The sequence below is a fragment of the Nannospalax galili genome, unplaced genomic scaffold (assembly GCF_000622305.1).
Source record: "Nannospalax galili isolate Female #2095 unplaced genomic scaffold, S.galili_v1.0 scaffold1109, whole genome shotgun sequence".
Classification (NCBI taxonomy): Eukaryota; Metazoa; Chordata; class Mammalia; order Rodentia; family Spalacidae; genus Nannospalax; species Nannospalax galili.
In genome coordinates this window covers 314,919-333,060 of record NW_008359787.1, presented here as the reverse complement: position 1 = coordinate 333,060, position 18,142 = coordinate 314,919, and the positions used below count along the sequence as shown (strand labels likewise).

Here is an 18,142-nt window from a genome sequence, read left to right as displayed (position 1 = left end):
CTCCTGATCTGTGGTGATACTGAGCATCTGAAATGATGCCACATATTTGGGAATGATCTAGGACCAGGTAAATGTCAGTTTTGATATTTTGAGTTACCTATGGCTTTTTTTTAAGTGACTCATACATATTTGAAAATTCTATGTTATTTACAAGTCACAGACGAGAACAGTAGTAAAATAGGGTATTTGGGAGACAAATTTTCAGTGTTCAGAAAGCAATACTTAGAAAAATTTAAGTTAAAGACCCAGAGTTGCTAATAAACATTTAAGAAAACAGAAAAGTCTTTTCTATCTGGTTGATTGATTAGAACATAAATTATACTCTTTCCTGCCAGGATGTTTTGGCTCATTCACCCACATGTTGATTTTACAGAGAAACCATGACCTTAAAAAATAGCAGTTTGGAAGGTAAACTACAGTGTGGAATAGCAATTGTGTGATTAGGTTTCCTATCATAAAATGGGTGGTTTTGTTGTTTAGTGCTGTTTTAGTAATTTTATTTTTAAAAGTGTTTTACTTTTTTTTAATGTGTATTGCCTGCATGTATATAAGTGCACCCATGTTGTGCAATACCCATGGAAGTCAGAAGAGGGCATCAGATCCCCTGGAACTGGAGTTATGGATGGTTGTTAACTGCCATGTGGGTGCTGGGATTCAAACCCATAACTGCTGAACCATCTCTCCAGCAAAATTTTAATGGCGATTATTTTGGTTTTTAAATGGACTGCTTTCCTATTAAAAGTATTGTTTTTCACACAGAATGAATTATGTAATATGTGCTTTACTTTTCTTAGTATGATTACTCATCAAGAGGAATTTTACCAAAATTACAGGTTATAGATAGGCTTATTATAAACTATGATTATAGCTGGTTGATTTCAGCCATGATTTTAAGTGCAAGGAAGCCAAGCTTCATTTAACCTGGCTGCCATGGTGAAATACTTTCCATGAAATAGGAGCTTTTCATGTATACTTGCCCACTACCTAATTTCTGTGCCTGTGCATGTGATCACATGATCGATGGCTAATCTAAACTCAAAACTGCCCAGAGTGAACAGTAACCACACAGTGGCTGGATGAGTTGTATATTTGTGTGTGTGTAGTAGATGTGTGTGGATGTGGTATGCTCTCCTACTACATGTGTGTGGAGGCCAAAGGTTGAAGTCAACTCTATTGAACTCTACCTCATTGTTTGTGGTAAGAGTCATTCACTGAACCTGGACTCGCCCTTTCAGCTAGACTGATGGGCCAGTGAGCCCCCAGGATCTACCTGTCTCTGTCCCCCAGGACTAGGGTTATAGACATGTGCCATCAGGCTAACTTTTGTTGGGGGGGTACTGGGGATCTGAACTTAGATTCTCATGCCTGCACAGCAAGCACTTTCCTCACTGAACTGTCTCTTCAGCCACTGAATTTGTTTTTTTCTTATTGTTGTTGCTGTTTTTGACCTTTTGAGGTGGGTCTCACTCTGTAGTTCAGGTTAGCCAGGAACTCACTATGTAGCCCAGGGTGGCTTTGAATGCATGGCTATCCTCCTCCTCAGCCCTCTCAAGTGCTGGAATTACAGATATGAGCCTGAATTAGTTTTATTTTTTAAAACATAACCCTATTGATGATAGAAAATATCTCTGTGCACCTCTCTCCTGATTTTTTCTGTCACTATGTCTTTTTGATTCCCTTCTCTGCTCTTCAAGGCTCCATAAAAAGCATCCTAAAACAAATAACATTGATGTTCACAATAAGTTAGAGCTGATAAGGGGTATTTAAAAGGGTCTAAGAACCTTAATTCCCCCTACCTCCTTGTACACTACCATACTACCCAGTCTCACTCTACCCCAAAAGATGATTCCCCCATCTCTGTCTGTAATACCCAGCCTCGCTCCCCACTTCCCTGTCTGCACTACCCAGCCTCACTCCCTCACAGGAAGATGAACCCCCCACCACGTCCCTATCTGAAATACCCATTGTTGCTCCCCACCTCCTCACAGGAATATATCTTCCCTCCTCCCTTTCTGCACTGCCCAGCCAACCCCTTCCCCTCGAAATGAAATGGGTTTCTCATGGTGGGCTGCCTTTTTAGTGACCTTTTCTCTCTATCACAGTGATCTGGAGCCTGAATGGCTAGACAGTGTGCAGAGAAATGGAGAACTGTTTTATCTGGAATTGAGTGAGGATGAGGAAGAAAGCCTCCTTCCTGAGACACCAATTGTGAACCACGTCAGGTTCAGTGAGAACGAGATCATCATTGAAGCTGATGATTACCAAGAAAGAAAAAAGTATGAACCCACACTCAAGCGCTTTACCAAGATTTTGAAAAGTAAAAGACTTTTACCTAAGCGCTACAACAAAAAGAACAGCAAAGACGATGGGCCTGTGTCTATTCTAAAACATCATTCCAACCAGAAGACAGGGATCACTGTCCAACAGCAGTACAAAGATGTGAATGTTTATATCAACCCCAAAAAGCTAACCATCATGAAAGGCAGGGAGCAGCTCAAACTCCTGGAAGTGCTGGTGGGAATAATCCATCAGAAGAAGTGGAGCTGGAGGAGAGGTGGCAAGCAGGCTGAGGGAGAGAGGCTTGTGGTGCATGGCCTGTTGCCTGGAGGCTCTGCTTTGAAGAGTGGTCAGGTGCTGATTGGTAAGTGCTGCTGAGTGTCGGTCCTTATTGGCTGAGATGCATGGCTAACAGTGCCTTGTGAGGATTAATATTCGATACTGTTACAAAGGCTGTACCACATACAGAGTTATTAAAAGAAGCATTGCCACGTACTATTGACAGGTGTGCCTAGCTCAGGCCAGGAAGCACCTTAGCTAATTTTCAAGTTTGGAATTATATAATTTTATTTCATCTTGGTGATATTTGCTGACAAGGAGAAGAAAATAATTTGATTTTACAGTGATAATTTAGGCTTGAGTGGCTATATCCATAGTACAAAAATACATAATTTATGAGTAAATACTTTTTAAATTGCCTGCTTACACTTGAATACACTAAATTCTTGGAGTGGTTTTAAACTGATTTGGTATTATTAACAACAGTGATGCTTTACATGAGTTTCCTTATAAGGATATTTGTCATAAAATATCCCACCAGTTTTGAGGAAAAAAATAAACACGTTATTTTAAACATACCAATATTAAGAAGAGCATTTTCATTGCTGAAAATCATTTAAAGCTGTTGGATATAACATGTCAGTTTGTAATAACCTTACCAGACATGACTTAATGATAGATTAATCAAATACAGAAATATGTTCTTTTTTTTAATATTCATTTGTGCCTAAGCGCATCCGTGCTTGGGTGCATGTGTGGCGGTCAGAGAACAACTTGCAAAATCAGTTTTTTCCTTCTACCATGTGGGTTCTAGGGATCAAACTCAACTACCAGCCTGGTCAGCAAGTTACCCACTGACCTATCTTGCCCACCCTGAAAATACGTTCTTAATTAAACTTAAAACTTGTAACAGTCCTAAAAGACACCAGTCTTTTCAGTTGACCCAGCTTAGGATAGAGGAACTTTAGAAATGGTTTTAAATACGTCTAGCTTGAAATTTAAATTTCACTTGTTTATTGATTCTGGGAAGTTTTGAGCATCTCCTAAGCATCAGGTTAAAGAGGTCACTGTAATGATCTGAGTGCTTGTGGGAAGGAGCTCCTGTAGTAGAAGAAGCACATCAGAAATAGTGTCGCACATGTGACAGAACTTTACAAGATAATCCTAAGGAGACATGTAGGAAGGGCATCTGTGCAGAGAACGGATTCAAAATGGTTGCAACAAGGTCTCCGTGTTGTCTTCTTACAATGAGATATGGCCTCTCCTCTCATGGAGAGCTATGTCTGTATCCTTGAGTCTTAGTGGGCCTCTGATCTCAGGTTAAGTGATGCTGTGATTTAAGAAGTTGGATCATGCCAGGTGTGGTGGCTTGTACCTTTAATCCCAGCCCTTGGGAGGCAGAGGCAGGTGGATCTCTGTGAGAAGGAGGCCACCCTGGTTTACATAGTGACTTCCAGGTGGGCTGTGACCAGGGAGACCCTGTCAAAAAAAAAAAAAAAAAAGTTGGATCGTTGGATCATAGATAGTAATACTGCCTGTTTCCTCTGGAGATGCTTATTCTTGGAGCGTAGTCACCATTCTGTTAAGAAGACCAGGCCATGAGGAGAGACTAGGGGTCTAGGTGTAGTGATCTGACTGATAGCCTATCTGAGGCCCCTCTACCAGACTTAAGGTAAGAACCTTCCAGAAGATTCCAGCCTCAACCACCATCTGTCTGTACCTGCATGAGGACACCCTAGTCTGAAGCTCAACTGAGCTGAGACAAGAGAAATAATAAGTGATCATAGTTGTCCTAAGTTCCTGGATTTCAAATGATTTGCTACACAGCAGTAGGTGACTGTCAGTCAGTGAAGACTTGGATTCTACTTCCTCAAATTTCTCCCTTATAAAGTGATGGGATTGAGCCAGAATATTTCTAAGGTTTGTTGTTTTAGTTCAGAGATGACTAGGATTCCTGTTTGTGAAACTGAGTGGTTATTTGTTGACCACTATGGTTTCATCTTCTACATCATGGGAAACTCTTGCTAGTACCTTCTCTTTCTACTTAGCTAGAACTTCTACTTTTTAAAAATTTTTCCAAACTTACTTTTATTTTATGTGTATGAGTATTATGCCTGCATGTATGAAAGTGCACCCGTGTCATGCAGATGCAGAAGAAAGTGTCAGATCCCCTGAAACTGGAGTTACAGATGGTTGTTAGTAGCTGTGTGGGTGCTGGGATTTGAACCCGGGTCCTCTGCAAGAGCAGCCAGTGCTCTCTCCAGCCCAAGAACATCTATATTGAATGCCTGTCTGGTCTGGTATATACATGAATCTCTACAACTCTCTTTACCCTCTTCTCTCGAAACCTAGGGTAGAACAAAAGAGATTGAATCATAGGGAAGAAAAGGGCTTCACCATGGGCAGAGCTACTGTGTATTATTTAAGAAATCTAGTTTTACTTAGCCTTTGCAACATACCTATTCACTAAATCTGAACTGAAAAGAAGCCTATGGTTTTCTCTAAATATTACATAAATGTCAACTAATAGTTCATTTGAATGTCATTTATTCATTCCACCAACACACTGAATGCGTATTATGTACAAAACACCATATTGTTATCTTCCTCCAAGAAAAGCACATGTGTTATCTATGACTCATCCTTACAAAAGAAAGCTAATAAGTAAAAGGCCAACATATGTAAACTGTGGAGCCTCAAAATATGTCCATATAGGAAGAAAAGGTGATTTGACCTTTATTCATCCCAGGCAAAAAAGTCAGTTTTCAATAGAGTGTACATCTAAAGAGGAAGATAAAAGAATCACATTTTTAGAATGTGGGAAAAAATAGTCAAGACTTGAGGGAAAAAGTTTTAGATAACACTAATCACTTGAGATCTTCACTGTTATGAGTTACAAGGCAGACCTATTCCAGATAACAGACTTTTATTAACAAAACTGCAAATCTAGAGTGAAAATATACACCACCCCATCAAATAACACACAAGAAACCCAAATAAGCACATTACCAAAGGGGTTTTCTAAGTGGCTAATAACCATGTGAAAGGGTATCGAGGTGCATATTAAACCACCATGAGATACCACTATCTCTGGTGCCAGTTCTAATCCCAAGAGGTAGAGTCTGGAATGCCTCATTCCTAAATGTTGAAATCCTCAAACACTAAAATATCTAAAGTCTATAAGGTCAAAATTCATAATCCTAAAATATTAAAATCCCCAATACTGAAATCCTGCAAGAGAAAATCTTTAAACATTTTCCATGAGAGGGGTTGGGGAGATTACTCAGTGGGTAAGAGTGGGTGCTTTGAAAGCATGAGAGAGTGAAGACCTGAGTTTGAATCACTGTCACACAAGTAAAAGAGCAGGCTGCATGTACCTGTAACCCCAGCACTGAGGAGGAGGATCCCAAGGCCTCAGTGGCTAGTAAGCCTAGCTAAAAGAGCAAACTTCCAGTGTAGTGAGAGACCCTGCCTCAAAGCAGTATGTTGGAGACTGCTAAAGATATCTGGTGCCTTGCCCTGTCCTCCACATATGTATGGATGAGCTCAACACATCTATACTGTCATGTGCATGTAACACACACACACACACACACACAGGTTTCCATGAGAAAAATGGCTACAGGTAGAAAAATGAGAAAGGTAGAAAACTAAATTCTGGAGAAATGATTGACCTTTCAATGTGATAATTCATCTTAAATTTGTCTTAAATTATTTGTCTTCTGCACTGACATTTCTACATTTCTATCTGATGCCATTTCAGAGGCTTTTTTTTTTTTTTTTTTTTTTTTTTTTTTTTTGTCTTTTTTGAGACAGGGTCTCACCTGGAACTTACTATGTAGACCAGGCTGGCCTCGATCTCACAGAGATCCTCCTGCCTCTTCCTCCTGAGTGCTGAGGTTAAGGGCTTGGGCCACCATTCCTAACCCAATTCTAGGAGCTCTTAATGAATGAAAGCTTCATTGCTTAAAGAAACCAACTAAGTTATTGACTAGAGCTTTGAAAACAATTGAGTGCAAGTAGAGTATGAAGACACTCAGGCAACAATATTGCTATTCAATCATCAGTGTTATTTCTGTCAGAGTTGTGGTCTGGATACAAGTGCACAAGGAGATTTTCACATATTCAACAGAGAGCTGGCACAGAGGATGGGAACATGTAATGTGGAATGTTCATGGTGGTGTATATGGAATTGTAGAAGTTTCAAAAAGAGCAGCAGCATGTAGAAAATATAGAAACTCCAAGGAGAGCTGTGCCCTAAAATAAAGCAAGCAGCTGTGCATCATGAAACAAGACCTTAAAATATGGTTGTGATAATGAAAGTCTGCCAAGTCTTATAGACAATCCCAATGCAATTGCCCTCAATTATCTTTTGTAGCATATTTCTTCTAATGTCAAATTTTCTTTTTAGCTTTTTGGTTATTTTGCTTTTGTTAGTATCTTTAGTTATTTTTTTCCTCCACTATTTTAAATTGCCAACGTTTTATAAAATATTATTGAGGCTTTTTTTTAAGACATATACTTTCACTTTTCCATTATTTCTAATGCTGGAGGTATAAATTGTGTAAACCTCTTAAAAAGCTTTCGTTTAGGGGGCTGGAGAGATGGCTCAGTGGTTAAGAGCACTGGCTGGTCTTGCAGAGGACCCAGGTTCAAGTCACAGCACCCACATGGTAGCTAATAACTATGTGTAACTCCAGTTTCAGGTGATCCAGTGTCCTCTTCTGATCTCTGTGGCCACTGCACAAAACCAGCGCACTTATGTTCATGCAGACAGTACACTCGTACACATAAAATAAGAATAAATAAAATATTTTTTGTATCAGTTGTAGAAGAGACTAGAACCTGGAACTTCTCCGAGGGATGGGATTCTAGTATCTTCGGGCCTTTCAGGGAAGCCTTGGTGCAGTTACTTCTTCTGCAGCTGAGGGGTAAAGGCATCAGAGGCTTTACCAGGAGCAGATCTTCTGTCACTGAAACTGAGCCCACATCTCATTTCTCCTTGAGGCTCTCATCAGGACTTGCTGGCTACCAGCCTGGCTCCAGGTTCAGTGAGAGACTGTCTCAAGGGGATAAGGCAGAGAGTGATAGAGCAGGACACCTGATGCCCTATCCTGGCCTCCTTGTGTCACACATGTGCATATCACACACACACACACACACACACACACACGCTCACTCACTCAGAGGAAAAAGAAAACTGTGTATATAAAAATATTTATTGAGGAGCTTAAAACTAATATTTTTTAAAAATTAAAGCATAAAATTGTCAAACGGTATGGTTATTTACATTATAATTTAAAAAATTTATGTCATTTGATCCTTAAAATTACAATTATGTAAACTGTATATCAGCACAAAAGTTTTACTGCTTGAGAGGCTTAAAATGATAAAAATCTCTTTCACTTGGGGTTGGAGATATGGCTCGGCAGTAAAGAGCAATGGCTGCTCTTGCTGAGGACCCAAGTTTGGTTGCCAGCACTGACATGGCAGCTTAAAATTAACTGTCCTTAACTCCAGTTCCAGGGATCCCAACTCCCTCTGCTGGCTTCTGCATGCATTGCACACACTGGTGCACTTAACATGCAGGCAAAACAGTTATGCACATAAAAATAAAAACAATAAATAAGTAAACTTTAAAAAATCACTTACACTTCATTTGGATAAGCATAGTAAAGACTAAGCCTGATGCATAAACATAGTGAGAAGGCCATCAATCATTTTCCTAACATTTCTGTAATACTATATTCTAAATTAGTGAGGAATAACAGTTGTGTACTAGTTTCTTACCATTATCATCATCACGGAGTATGATACTTTTTCAGAGTGCTGGGGATTGAACCCAGGACCATTTGAATACTAGGCAAGTGCTCTTCTACTGAGCTACATCCCCAACCTGATGTGACATCCTTAATCACATGTCCTGAAGGATGGCTACAGAATTTGAATTACCATATTGGAGGACTTATGTAGTGGCAGGCTGGGAGAGACCTTAATTCTCTCATTTGGTACCCATATATTTAAGGTGAGAAATTGAGACTGAGGCTGGAAAAAAAAAATAACACTAAAGTTCAGTATGAAGAAGTGGCTTGATAGTAAATGTTGATTTTTAAATGTATAAAAGTATAGTAAATGTTTCAGTATAGTATATGTTTCAAAAACTACATTCTTACCAGATGTGATAGCCCATGCCTTTACTTCCAGCAAGAGGGGGAGTTGGAGTGCACAGAGCAGAAACAGGAGTGTCTGAAGTCGAGCCTGGGGCTACAGGGAGACCCTGACTCAGAAAAAGAAGCAAACAAAAAAGAAACTACGTTCTCTTTCCCTTAAAATCAAATTTAATTCAACTTAAATGATGATTTGAAATGTATCATCTGATCTGTCTCCCAGACCTTTGGGCAGAGGCTGTAGCTCAGTGGTAGAGTGCTTGCCTAGAATGTCAAGGCCCTGCATGCAATCCCAGGTACAAATAAAAACAAACAAATAAGTAAATGCCCCCTTACTTCCCACTTTTACTTGCTACTTAGCAGATCATTTTGTATTGTTAAGTGGATTCATTTTTCTGTTGCTGCTATGACAAATCACCACATATTTAGCATTTTAAAACAACACCAACAATCTGCAGTTCTGTTAGTCAGAAATCTTCAGAGGTGTTTCACATTAAATTCAAGATGTCCTAGTGGTACATTCCTTTCTGAGGTTCTAGGGGAAAATCCTTCTTCTTAGCAGCTCTGAGGCCACCAGCAGTCCTTAGCTTGTGGTCCCTTCTCCACCTGGAAAGGCAAAAATGTCCCATATTTGAGTCTCTGCTTTGATCCTTATGATTTCAGAGGAACCACAAAGATCATCCAGGTAAATTCCCAAATTCTTAATTGTATGTGTATTGTCCCTCTTGTGGTATAACGTATTAACTAGATTTTATGTGAGCATCTTTTCTGCCTATCACAGTGGAGGTTGTTTTGTTAATTACATTTAATTATTGTGTGTGTGCGTGTGTGTGTACATGTATGTGCCACAGTTCACGTGTGGAGGTCAGAGAACAACTTGTGAGAGTTAATTACCTCCTTCCATCTTTTGGGTCTGGAGGATTGAACTCAAAGATAGGGTCTTTTGAAGTTTTCTAGGTTCTCTATAGCCTAGGATGCTTTGAACTTGGGCTATCAGATCCCACTTTATTGGAGTCTTGAATGTATCTTGATAAGATGATCTTCCTGTTTCAATTCATTCATAATCCTGAGACCACTTCTTTTCTACACTTGGTACAGTTCTTTTCTGTTAAGCCTATGTAATGAGGCAGAATATACCAGTGGCTCCTTCTTACTTGCTGTGAAAGTTGTTTCCTGACATGTAGGCCTAGGGCACAGCCATGCCTACAGATATGCCCCCAAAACTCGGGTGAACACAGTGTTTCTGAAGTGGGAAGTTATTCTAAGAAACTTTTAAAACATTAGATATACTGCATCTATTTTTCAAAATCATTTTCCTACATTTAGAGGCATGTTATATATTCTGTTGTCAGGTGGTTCTTTCTAAAACACTACAAAATATATTCATTAGGCTTTGGAGAGAAAAATTGTTTGGGCATCATCTAGTGACATTTCAATTTAAAGTATCAATTTTAAAATTGGTTCACTATTTAGGTGCCCAAAGGGTATTCATAGCAGAACCCAATGTAGAGAGGTCCAAAAGTGGTTGCGTTCCACCAGTACTGTGTGATAATCATCATTCATTTTCTTCATTTAAAAATATCAACAGCTATACATAATTTGGAAGAGTAGGCTTATTTAATCTTCTAAGATAAATTAAGGGGGCATATTAATTTTTCCCAGTAGTTCTGAAGCTGGAAGTTTATTTTAGTCTGCAAGTTCCCAGTTTCCCCAAAGTGCTACCATAGCTGACATTTGTAATTACGAAGTGTCTGCACACAGAGCTCTCAACTTGGTAGCCTCTCTTGAACATCCAATAGCTTCCTAAGCTTTAATGGGATGGGCTAAGAAGCTCCTCTTGCTCACTCAGCCCTCTCCACATCTGATAAAGCATCGAGGAGAGGAAGGCAGCAAAGAGGAACAGCAATACCTAGAAGATCAGCGTTTGCATCTGTCCTCAGCTCTAATGAGGGCCAGGTGATGCCCAGTGGTGGTTTGTATTAAAGAGCAACTTCTCATTTCAGGCATACCAACCTTCTATAAAGAACAGTTATAACTAATAAGATTGAGACATTGTCCTAATTATATTCAGTAAGCAGGCTTGACCTGTACTCTGGAGGGAGACATTTTTCTCTGATATTCAAGCTGTTCAGTATACACATGTCCTCAAAGAGAACCACACAGACCCAGTGCCTTGGCATGTAAGATGTGCAGAAACCAGAGAGACCCATGGAAAGCTATGTACCATGCTGTTCTTCCTACACACACAGGTGTATTACCCAGCCTCAGTGAGCATTAAGCTTTATCACAGTGGAGAGTTTCTTCTTTTTTCTTGGTTTTCTTTTGTCGTAGCTTAGAACAAGACCTGACCCACTGTAAGTGCTGCGTAAGTACTTGTCGAGTGGATGGACACATGTCTGATCAACTTCTTTTTAAAAAAAATTTTTATTGAGTTTTCGTGCACTTCATATATCTTAAACAAATTTAGACCCCCTCCCACATCTCTGTCCCCTCCCAACCCCCCTCACCAGATTTCATGCTAAGTCCTTTCCCAATCAAGCATTTGTTCCCAGATGTCCTTCAGTCCAAGTTCATCCACTGGAGTCTAATCAGCCTTTCTAGAGTCTCTCCCTTAAAGAAGATTTACTCTTCCCTCACCCAACAGTAATCACTTGTCAATAGTTCCTAGGGTAGATTTGGGGCCTGCTGCCCATTTCCCTCATTCTGTGCTGGGTTTTTGTCTGATTGAGTCAGCATGGGTCTTGTGCATGTTGTCACCATTGTTGTAAGTTCTTATGAACAGGTTGCCACTAACCTAAAAGCCTCTGTTGCCCTATGTTCATGCAGTAACCCTGGCCCTTAGAAATTTTTGCCTCCTCTTCTGCAGTGGTCCTTGAGCTATGGGTAAATGAGGTTTAATATAGGAGTCCTATTCAGGGCCACAGACTCTGCAGTCTCTTAGTCTCTAAAACTTAGTCAGCCGTGGCCTTCTGTGTACATCGCACTCTGTTGTATGAGAAAGCTTCACTGGTGAGAGTTGAGGTATGTGTTAGTATTCTCTCTACCCTCTGTTCCATTATGTTCCTTGAGCCTTAGGTGTAGAGCTGGGCATCTCACAGATATATATTCTCTGTGTGAGGCCAGTTGTGGAACTCTGTTGCAAAAAGAAGCTTCTTTGATGAGTGGTGTATGGTATATTTGTCTGAAAATATAAGGATCCATATTTAGTATACAGTAAGAAATTTCATTTGTCTAAAGATATGACAGAGATAGGGTTTTTTGTAGGGTCTGTGACCTTTCCAGTCATGTGTATTTGGCTGTGTTTACGGTACCACCCATGAGTTCTCCCCCACTGAGAGGGCTTTATGTACAGTTAGATAGGTATTGATCACCCCCTAGATAAAACTACCACTACTGCACCAATAGAGATAGTTTGCTGTGCTAGTAGTTGTGGTTATTAGGCTTTAGAGCTGGGTTGGACCATTAATTGATTTTCTCCCTTAGCAGCTTGCATAGTGTTCCCTAGAACTACAAGAGGTAGTTTTCAGGGAGAAGGCTTTCATGTCGGTTCCAGCTCCCTTGCTCCAAGTCCTGTGTCCGAACTATATCCTGTCTTCAGCAATAGGGTCTTACCTTCGAGTTCTGGGAGGTAATCAAGGGCTGTGTCAATAGCCTGTGTTATTTTGGGAGTCTTGGACTGCCCTGACCAACAACTCGAAGGGAGGTTTCTCCTGTCTGGCACTATGTTCCTTGTTATATAGCATTAAGGTGTACATATGCACTTACGTTCAGATATTGTATGTGTACTTTTCAGGGGGATTTTGAGTTAAATACGTTTCCCTCTGACGTTTTATACCACCTAAACTTTATTTATCTCTCTGATCTCTCTCTTTCTATCTAACTACCCTCTTCCCTCCCCAGTTTAAGTGCTTCCATTTCCCCCTGGATAATACCTGTCTCCTGTTATCCCCCCTCTTGAGTTCCTTCTTCCCTTTTAACCATATTTCCTTGTATGTCCTTTCCTCTTCCCTTCTCAGATGAATACCCCCATTTCCTCTTGGTAACATTTGTTTCCTACTATCCCCCTCTTCTGGACTCTTTCTATTTTCCTGGCTCCTGTTGTTACATCAGGATATGTATTCACATTTAAGGGATTGGTGCTACGGTCTGAAAATAAGGGAGAACATATGTCACTTGCTTCAACTTCTTAATGAATTAGTTTTGAGTGATGAAAAAAGTAACCCAGATGTGTCTCTGTCTGTTAACACAGCTCACGGGGGTTTTGATATCACTTTTAATTATGTTCTTGTAAACTGAAGTTCCCCCCACCAAAAAGCTACATCTGTGATTGAAGATGCTGCAAGGCTGAATGACCAAGCTTCGTGACTGAGGATAGTTGTGTTGCAATTGCAGAGCTAAAATATCTTGGGCTGTCCTTAATCCTTTAATAGGCATGCATAGCCCACCCCTGTGTCTCTCTTTTAGGCTTCCATAACTCTTCCCACTTACACCCTTTTGACTATCAAGTAAAACCTTTGAAACCTAGCAAACCATGAGCTTCCATTGGCCCAAAAGCTAAGACTATCATCAGGTGCCATGGGAAACCTACAACCTTTTCTCCCACTTTGCTGTGGGCTCTTCTCCCTGGGATCATCACCAGTGCACTTAACAAATATATTGATTTATGACTTTCTTTTGTTCTGTAACCAATAAAAGCTCATGTAAGAACTTCCATAGAAAAACATGTTATTTGGCATAACCTGAATCTGTGCTTCTCATTTTTAAAAAATTTTTATTGAATTTTGTATATTTCATAAAGAACAACATAATCATCTTTATGCCACCTTTCCCATTGACCCCATCCCATAGCCCCCCACTGGAATTCGTACATTCTGTCATTTGTGTTAAAGCCTATATTATGTTAAGTTACTGTCCCTAGATGTCTCTAAGTGTAAATTCATCCACTGAGGTCTAGACAGCCTATCTAGAGTCCCTCCCTTTAAAAAGATCAGCTCTTCCTCACCCATCAGTAATCAGGTGTTAATAATTCTTTGACTAAGATTGGGGCTTACTGTCTATTTCTGTAGTTCTGCACTGGATTTTTGTCTGCTTGAGTTTAGATGGGTCCTGTGCATGCTGACATTGCTGTAGGTTCACATGAGGAAGGTCCCAGGAGCCTGTAGGACTCTATTTGCATATGGTCATGTCCTTCCTCCCTGGCTCTTACAATCTTTCTGCCCCCTCTTCCACAAGGGTTCCTGAGCCCTGGGTGGGTAGATTTCCTGTCCAAGGACCCACACTATGTAGACTCTTATTCTCTACCTTTTGTCCATTTCTGACCTTTTGTTCCTGGCCCTCTGTTGCATGAGAGTTTCATTGATGAGAATTGAAAGATGCATTAGTGTTCTCTTCATCCCTTGATGCTTTTAGTTTAATGAGGTCCCATTTGTTGATTATTGACCTTAATTCCTGAGCAACTGATACATGATTTAGAAAGTCCTTTCCTACATTTGTGTCTTGTAGCTTACTGCCAGTGTTTTCTTCTAACAGTTTTAGAATTTCAAGTTTCACATTGAGGTCTTTGAGCCATTTGGAGTTGATGTTTGTGCAAGGTGAAAGATAAGGGTCTAGTTTCATTCTTCTACAGGTGGAGATTCAGTTTTGCCAGCACCATCTGTTGAAGATGCTGTCTTTACTCCATTGTGTGTTCTCGGCACCTTTGTCAAATATCAGGTGGCTGAAATTGTGTGTACTTAGGTTTCGGTCATCGATGATGTTCCATTGGTCTATGTGTCTATTTTTGTGCCAGTACCATGCTGTTTTTATGACCATAGCTCTGCAGTATACTTTGAGATCTGGTATAGTAATAGCCCCAGGGTTGCTCTTTATGCTCAGGGTTACTTTGGCTATCTGGGGTCTTTATGCTTCCATACAAATTTAAGGATGGTTTTTGTTTTTTTCCTAATTGTATAAAGTATGTCATGGGGATTTTGATTGAAATTGCATTGATTCTATATATTGCTTTTGATAGGATAGCCGTTTTCACAATATTAATTCTTCCAATCCATGAGCATGGGAGGTCCTGCCATCTTCTGGTGTCTTCCTCAGTCTCTTTATTTTTTTTAAATATTTTATTTATTATTTTTATTTTATGTGTATGCATGTGTTGCCTGCATGTAGGTAAGTGCACCCATGTCGTGCAGTGCCCACGGAGGACAAAAGAGGCTGTCGGATCCCCTGGAGCTGGGGTTAGGCTGTTGTTAGCTGCCATGTGGGTGCTGGGATTTGAACACAGGTCTTCTGCAAGAACAGCCAGTGTTCCTAACCGCTGAGCCATCTCTCCAGCCCCTGCAATCTCTTTAAAGATTTAAAATTTTTGTTGTAGAGATCTTTGATGTCTTTGGTCAGGTTTATTCCAGTATTTTTTTTCAGCTACTATGAATGGGAGGGTTTCCCTGTACCCTTTGTCCAATTGCTTGTTATGGGTATATAGAAAGGCTACTGATTTTTATAGATTAATTTTGTAACCTGCCACTTTACTGAAAACCTTGTTCAGTTCTAGGAGTTTTCTGATAGAATTTTTGGGATCTTTTAGGTGTAGTATCATATCATCTGCAAAAAGGAATAATATGACCTCTTCTTTTCCAATTAGTACTCCTTTAATTTCCTTCTCTTGTCTTACTGTTCTAGAAGGATTTTCAAGCACTATATTGAAAAGGAGTGGAGATATGGACATCCTTGACTGGTTCCTAATTTTAATGGGAATGCTTCCAGGTTTTTTTTTTTTTTTTTCCATTTAGAATGATGTTGGGTGTGGGTCTGTTGTATATAGCTTTGAGTATGTTGAGGTATGTTCCCTCCAGTCCAATTCCCTTTAGAACTTTTATCATGAATTTTGTTGAAAGCCTTTTCTGCATCTATTGAGATGATTTGGTTCTTGTCTTTGAGTCCATTTATATGATTGATGATGCTTATTGACTTGCGTGTATTGAGCCATCCCTGCATCTCTGGGATAAAGCTGACTTGACCATGGTGAATGATCTTTTTGATGTACATCTGTATTTGGTTTGCAAGTATTTTGTTGAGAATTTTTGCATTTATGTTCATCAAGGATATGGGCATATAGTTTTCTCTTTTGGTTGTGTCTTTACCTGGTTTGAGTAAGAGTGATGCTGGCTTCATAGAAGAATTTTGGGAGTTCTCCCTCTGTTTCTATCATTTTGAATAGTTTAATTAATATTGGTTGGAGGTCTTCTTTAAATGTCTGATAAAATTCTGCTGTAAATCCATCTGGGCCTGGGCTTTTTTCAGTTGGGAGGCTTTGTATTACTGTTTCAATTTCCTTATATGCTATGGGCCTATTTAAACGATTACTTGTTGGTTTAACTTTGGTGGTTCCCATGATTTTAGATATCCATCCATTTCTGTTAGATTTTCAAATTTAGTAGCATATAGATTTTGAAAGTATTCACTTATAATGTTCTGGCTCTTTTGGCTGTCTGTTGTGATGTTTCCCCTTTCGTTTCTGATTTTCTTGATTTGGATTTGCTCTTTCTTTCTTTCTTTTGGTTAACTGGGCTAAGGGTCTGTCTACCTCGTTTAGCTTTTCAAAGAACGAACTCTTAGATTCATTGATTCTTTGTATTGTTTCTATTTCATTATTTCTGCTCTGATTTTTGTTATTTCTTCTTCTTCTGGGTTTGGATTTCATTTGTTGTTGCCTTTGCAGAGTCTTGAATTGCAAAATTAAGTCATTTATTTGAGTTCTTTCTGATTTTTTAATGTAGGCACTTAGAGCTATAAACTTCCTCCTTAGGACTGCTTTTAAAGTGTCTCAGAGGTTTTGTTGTGTTATAGTGTCCTTTTTGTTGAATTCCAGGAATACTTTTATTTCTTAATTTCTCCTTTGACCCCACTTATTGTTTAAGAGTGTGCCATGCATTTGTGTAGTGACTAGGACTTCTTCCATTGTTGATTTTAAGTTTGAAAGACTGTATGGAATTAGTTCACTTTTTTTGTATTTGTTGAGGTTTGTTTTGTGCCTCAGTATGTGTTCAGTTTTTTGTATTTAAGGTTTGTTTTGTGCTACAGTATGCAGTTCAATTTTTGAGAAAGTTCCATGGGGTGCTGAATAGAAAGTGTATTCTTTGGTGCTTCAGTGGAATATTCAGAAGATGTCTGTTGTGTCCATTTGATGTATGGTATCATTTAATTCAGACGTCTCTCTGTTTATTCTATGTCCAGTTCACCTGTCTAATGGATACAGTGGGGTATTGAAGTCCCCTACTGTTACTGAGTCACGGTAAATCTGTGTCTTAAAGTCCTGTGTCTTAAAGTGCTGTTTTAATGAATTTGGATGCACTAGAGTTTGGTACATATATGTTAAGGATTGTAATATCTTCTTGGTTAACTGTTCCTTTGATCAGAATGAAGTGACCCTCTTTATCTCTTCTGAGTAGTTTTACTTTGATGTCTATTTTGTCAGATATTAGAATTGCAACTCCTGCTTGTTTCTTAATGCCATTTGCTTGGAATATTCTTTTCCATCCTTTCACCTTAAGGTAGTGCCTGTCCTTGGTTTCTTGCAGACAACAAAAACATGTATCTTGTTTCTTAATCCATTCATTTAGCGGATGTCTTTTTGTGACGGACCAGCCCAGACCAGGGCAGTTCAGTCTGACGGGAACAGGGTCGTTGAGAGGGTGGACAAGGAGTCGGCTAGTGACAAACAGACGCAAAGGAGCTTGATGAAAGTCTGAGTGTAATTTTGCAGCTGCAGAGCTCAGATTATAAATTATAAAGTTACATGATTACATCAATAAGACATTGTTTTGTAGTTTAACCATTTTTTAAGAGTTCTGATTCCAGAAACAAAAGTGAAACACAGGTGAATCAAAATACATTGTCAAACGTTAACTAGTGTTGAACAGAAAGTTTTTGTTTTTCATCTTGGTGAGTCACATTAGAGACTTTTAAAATTTATATTCTGTGGTTACACAATGAGCTGACCTCAGACCACTATGTACTTTCAATACTAGCTCTATAGTCATTAATAATTCTATATGAATTCCAAGTGAATCACAATAATGTTGCTTTATATCTGCCTTTTTTTCCCTGTTCATTAATATGTCCCAAACCCCGTTACGTCAGTATCCCATTCTAAACCTGTAGCTCTCATGAAATCCTTCCAAGTATGGGACTTATAAACATAACTACTTCATCTTACTTTCCATGAAATAAACATTGTCTCTGTATGCTCTCCTTTTGTTCCTTACTAAGCAGGCACCAAGGTGGCCTAAATCTGGCAAGTCTATCCATGAATTGTAATGAATACCATGAAACTTTCCTTCCTTGAATAATCACTCATCTATTATTTCCTACATAAACTCTTGATTCTTACTGTAACTTATCTAGGAGTTTCCAAGGTTGCCTATTCTTAG

The 18,142-nt window shown here is 39.3% G+C and overlaps 1 protein-coding gene across 3 annotated transcripts in view; it reads left to right on the top strand.

The window, feature by feature from the left end:
• Intu (inturned planar cell polarity protein) overlaps positions 1 to 18,142 on the top strand; it is a 124,653-nt gene that overhangs the window by 7,966 nt on the left and 98,545 nt on the right. For all 3 annotated transcript variants that reach the window (XR_003847902.1, XM_029558974.1, XM_008823687.3), the window contains exon 2: positions 2,103 to 2,641. Coding sequence is in view for 2 of the 3 variants with exons in the window: in XM_029558974.1 (XP_029414834.1) it covers positions 2,103 to 2,641 (539 nt within the window). In the remaining variant the exon portion in view is untranslated. The remainder of the gene's footprint in view (positions 1 to 2,102; positions 2,642 to 18,142) is intronic.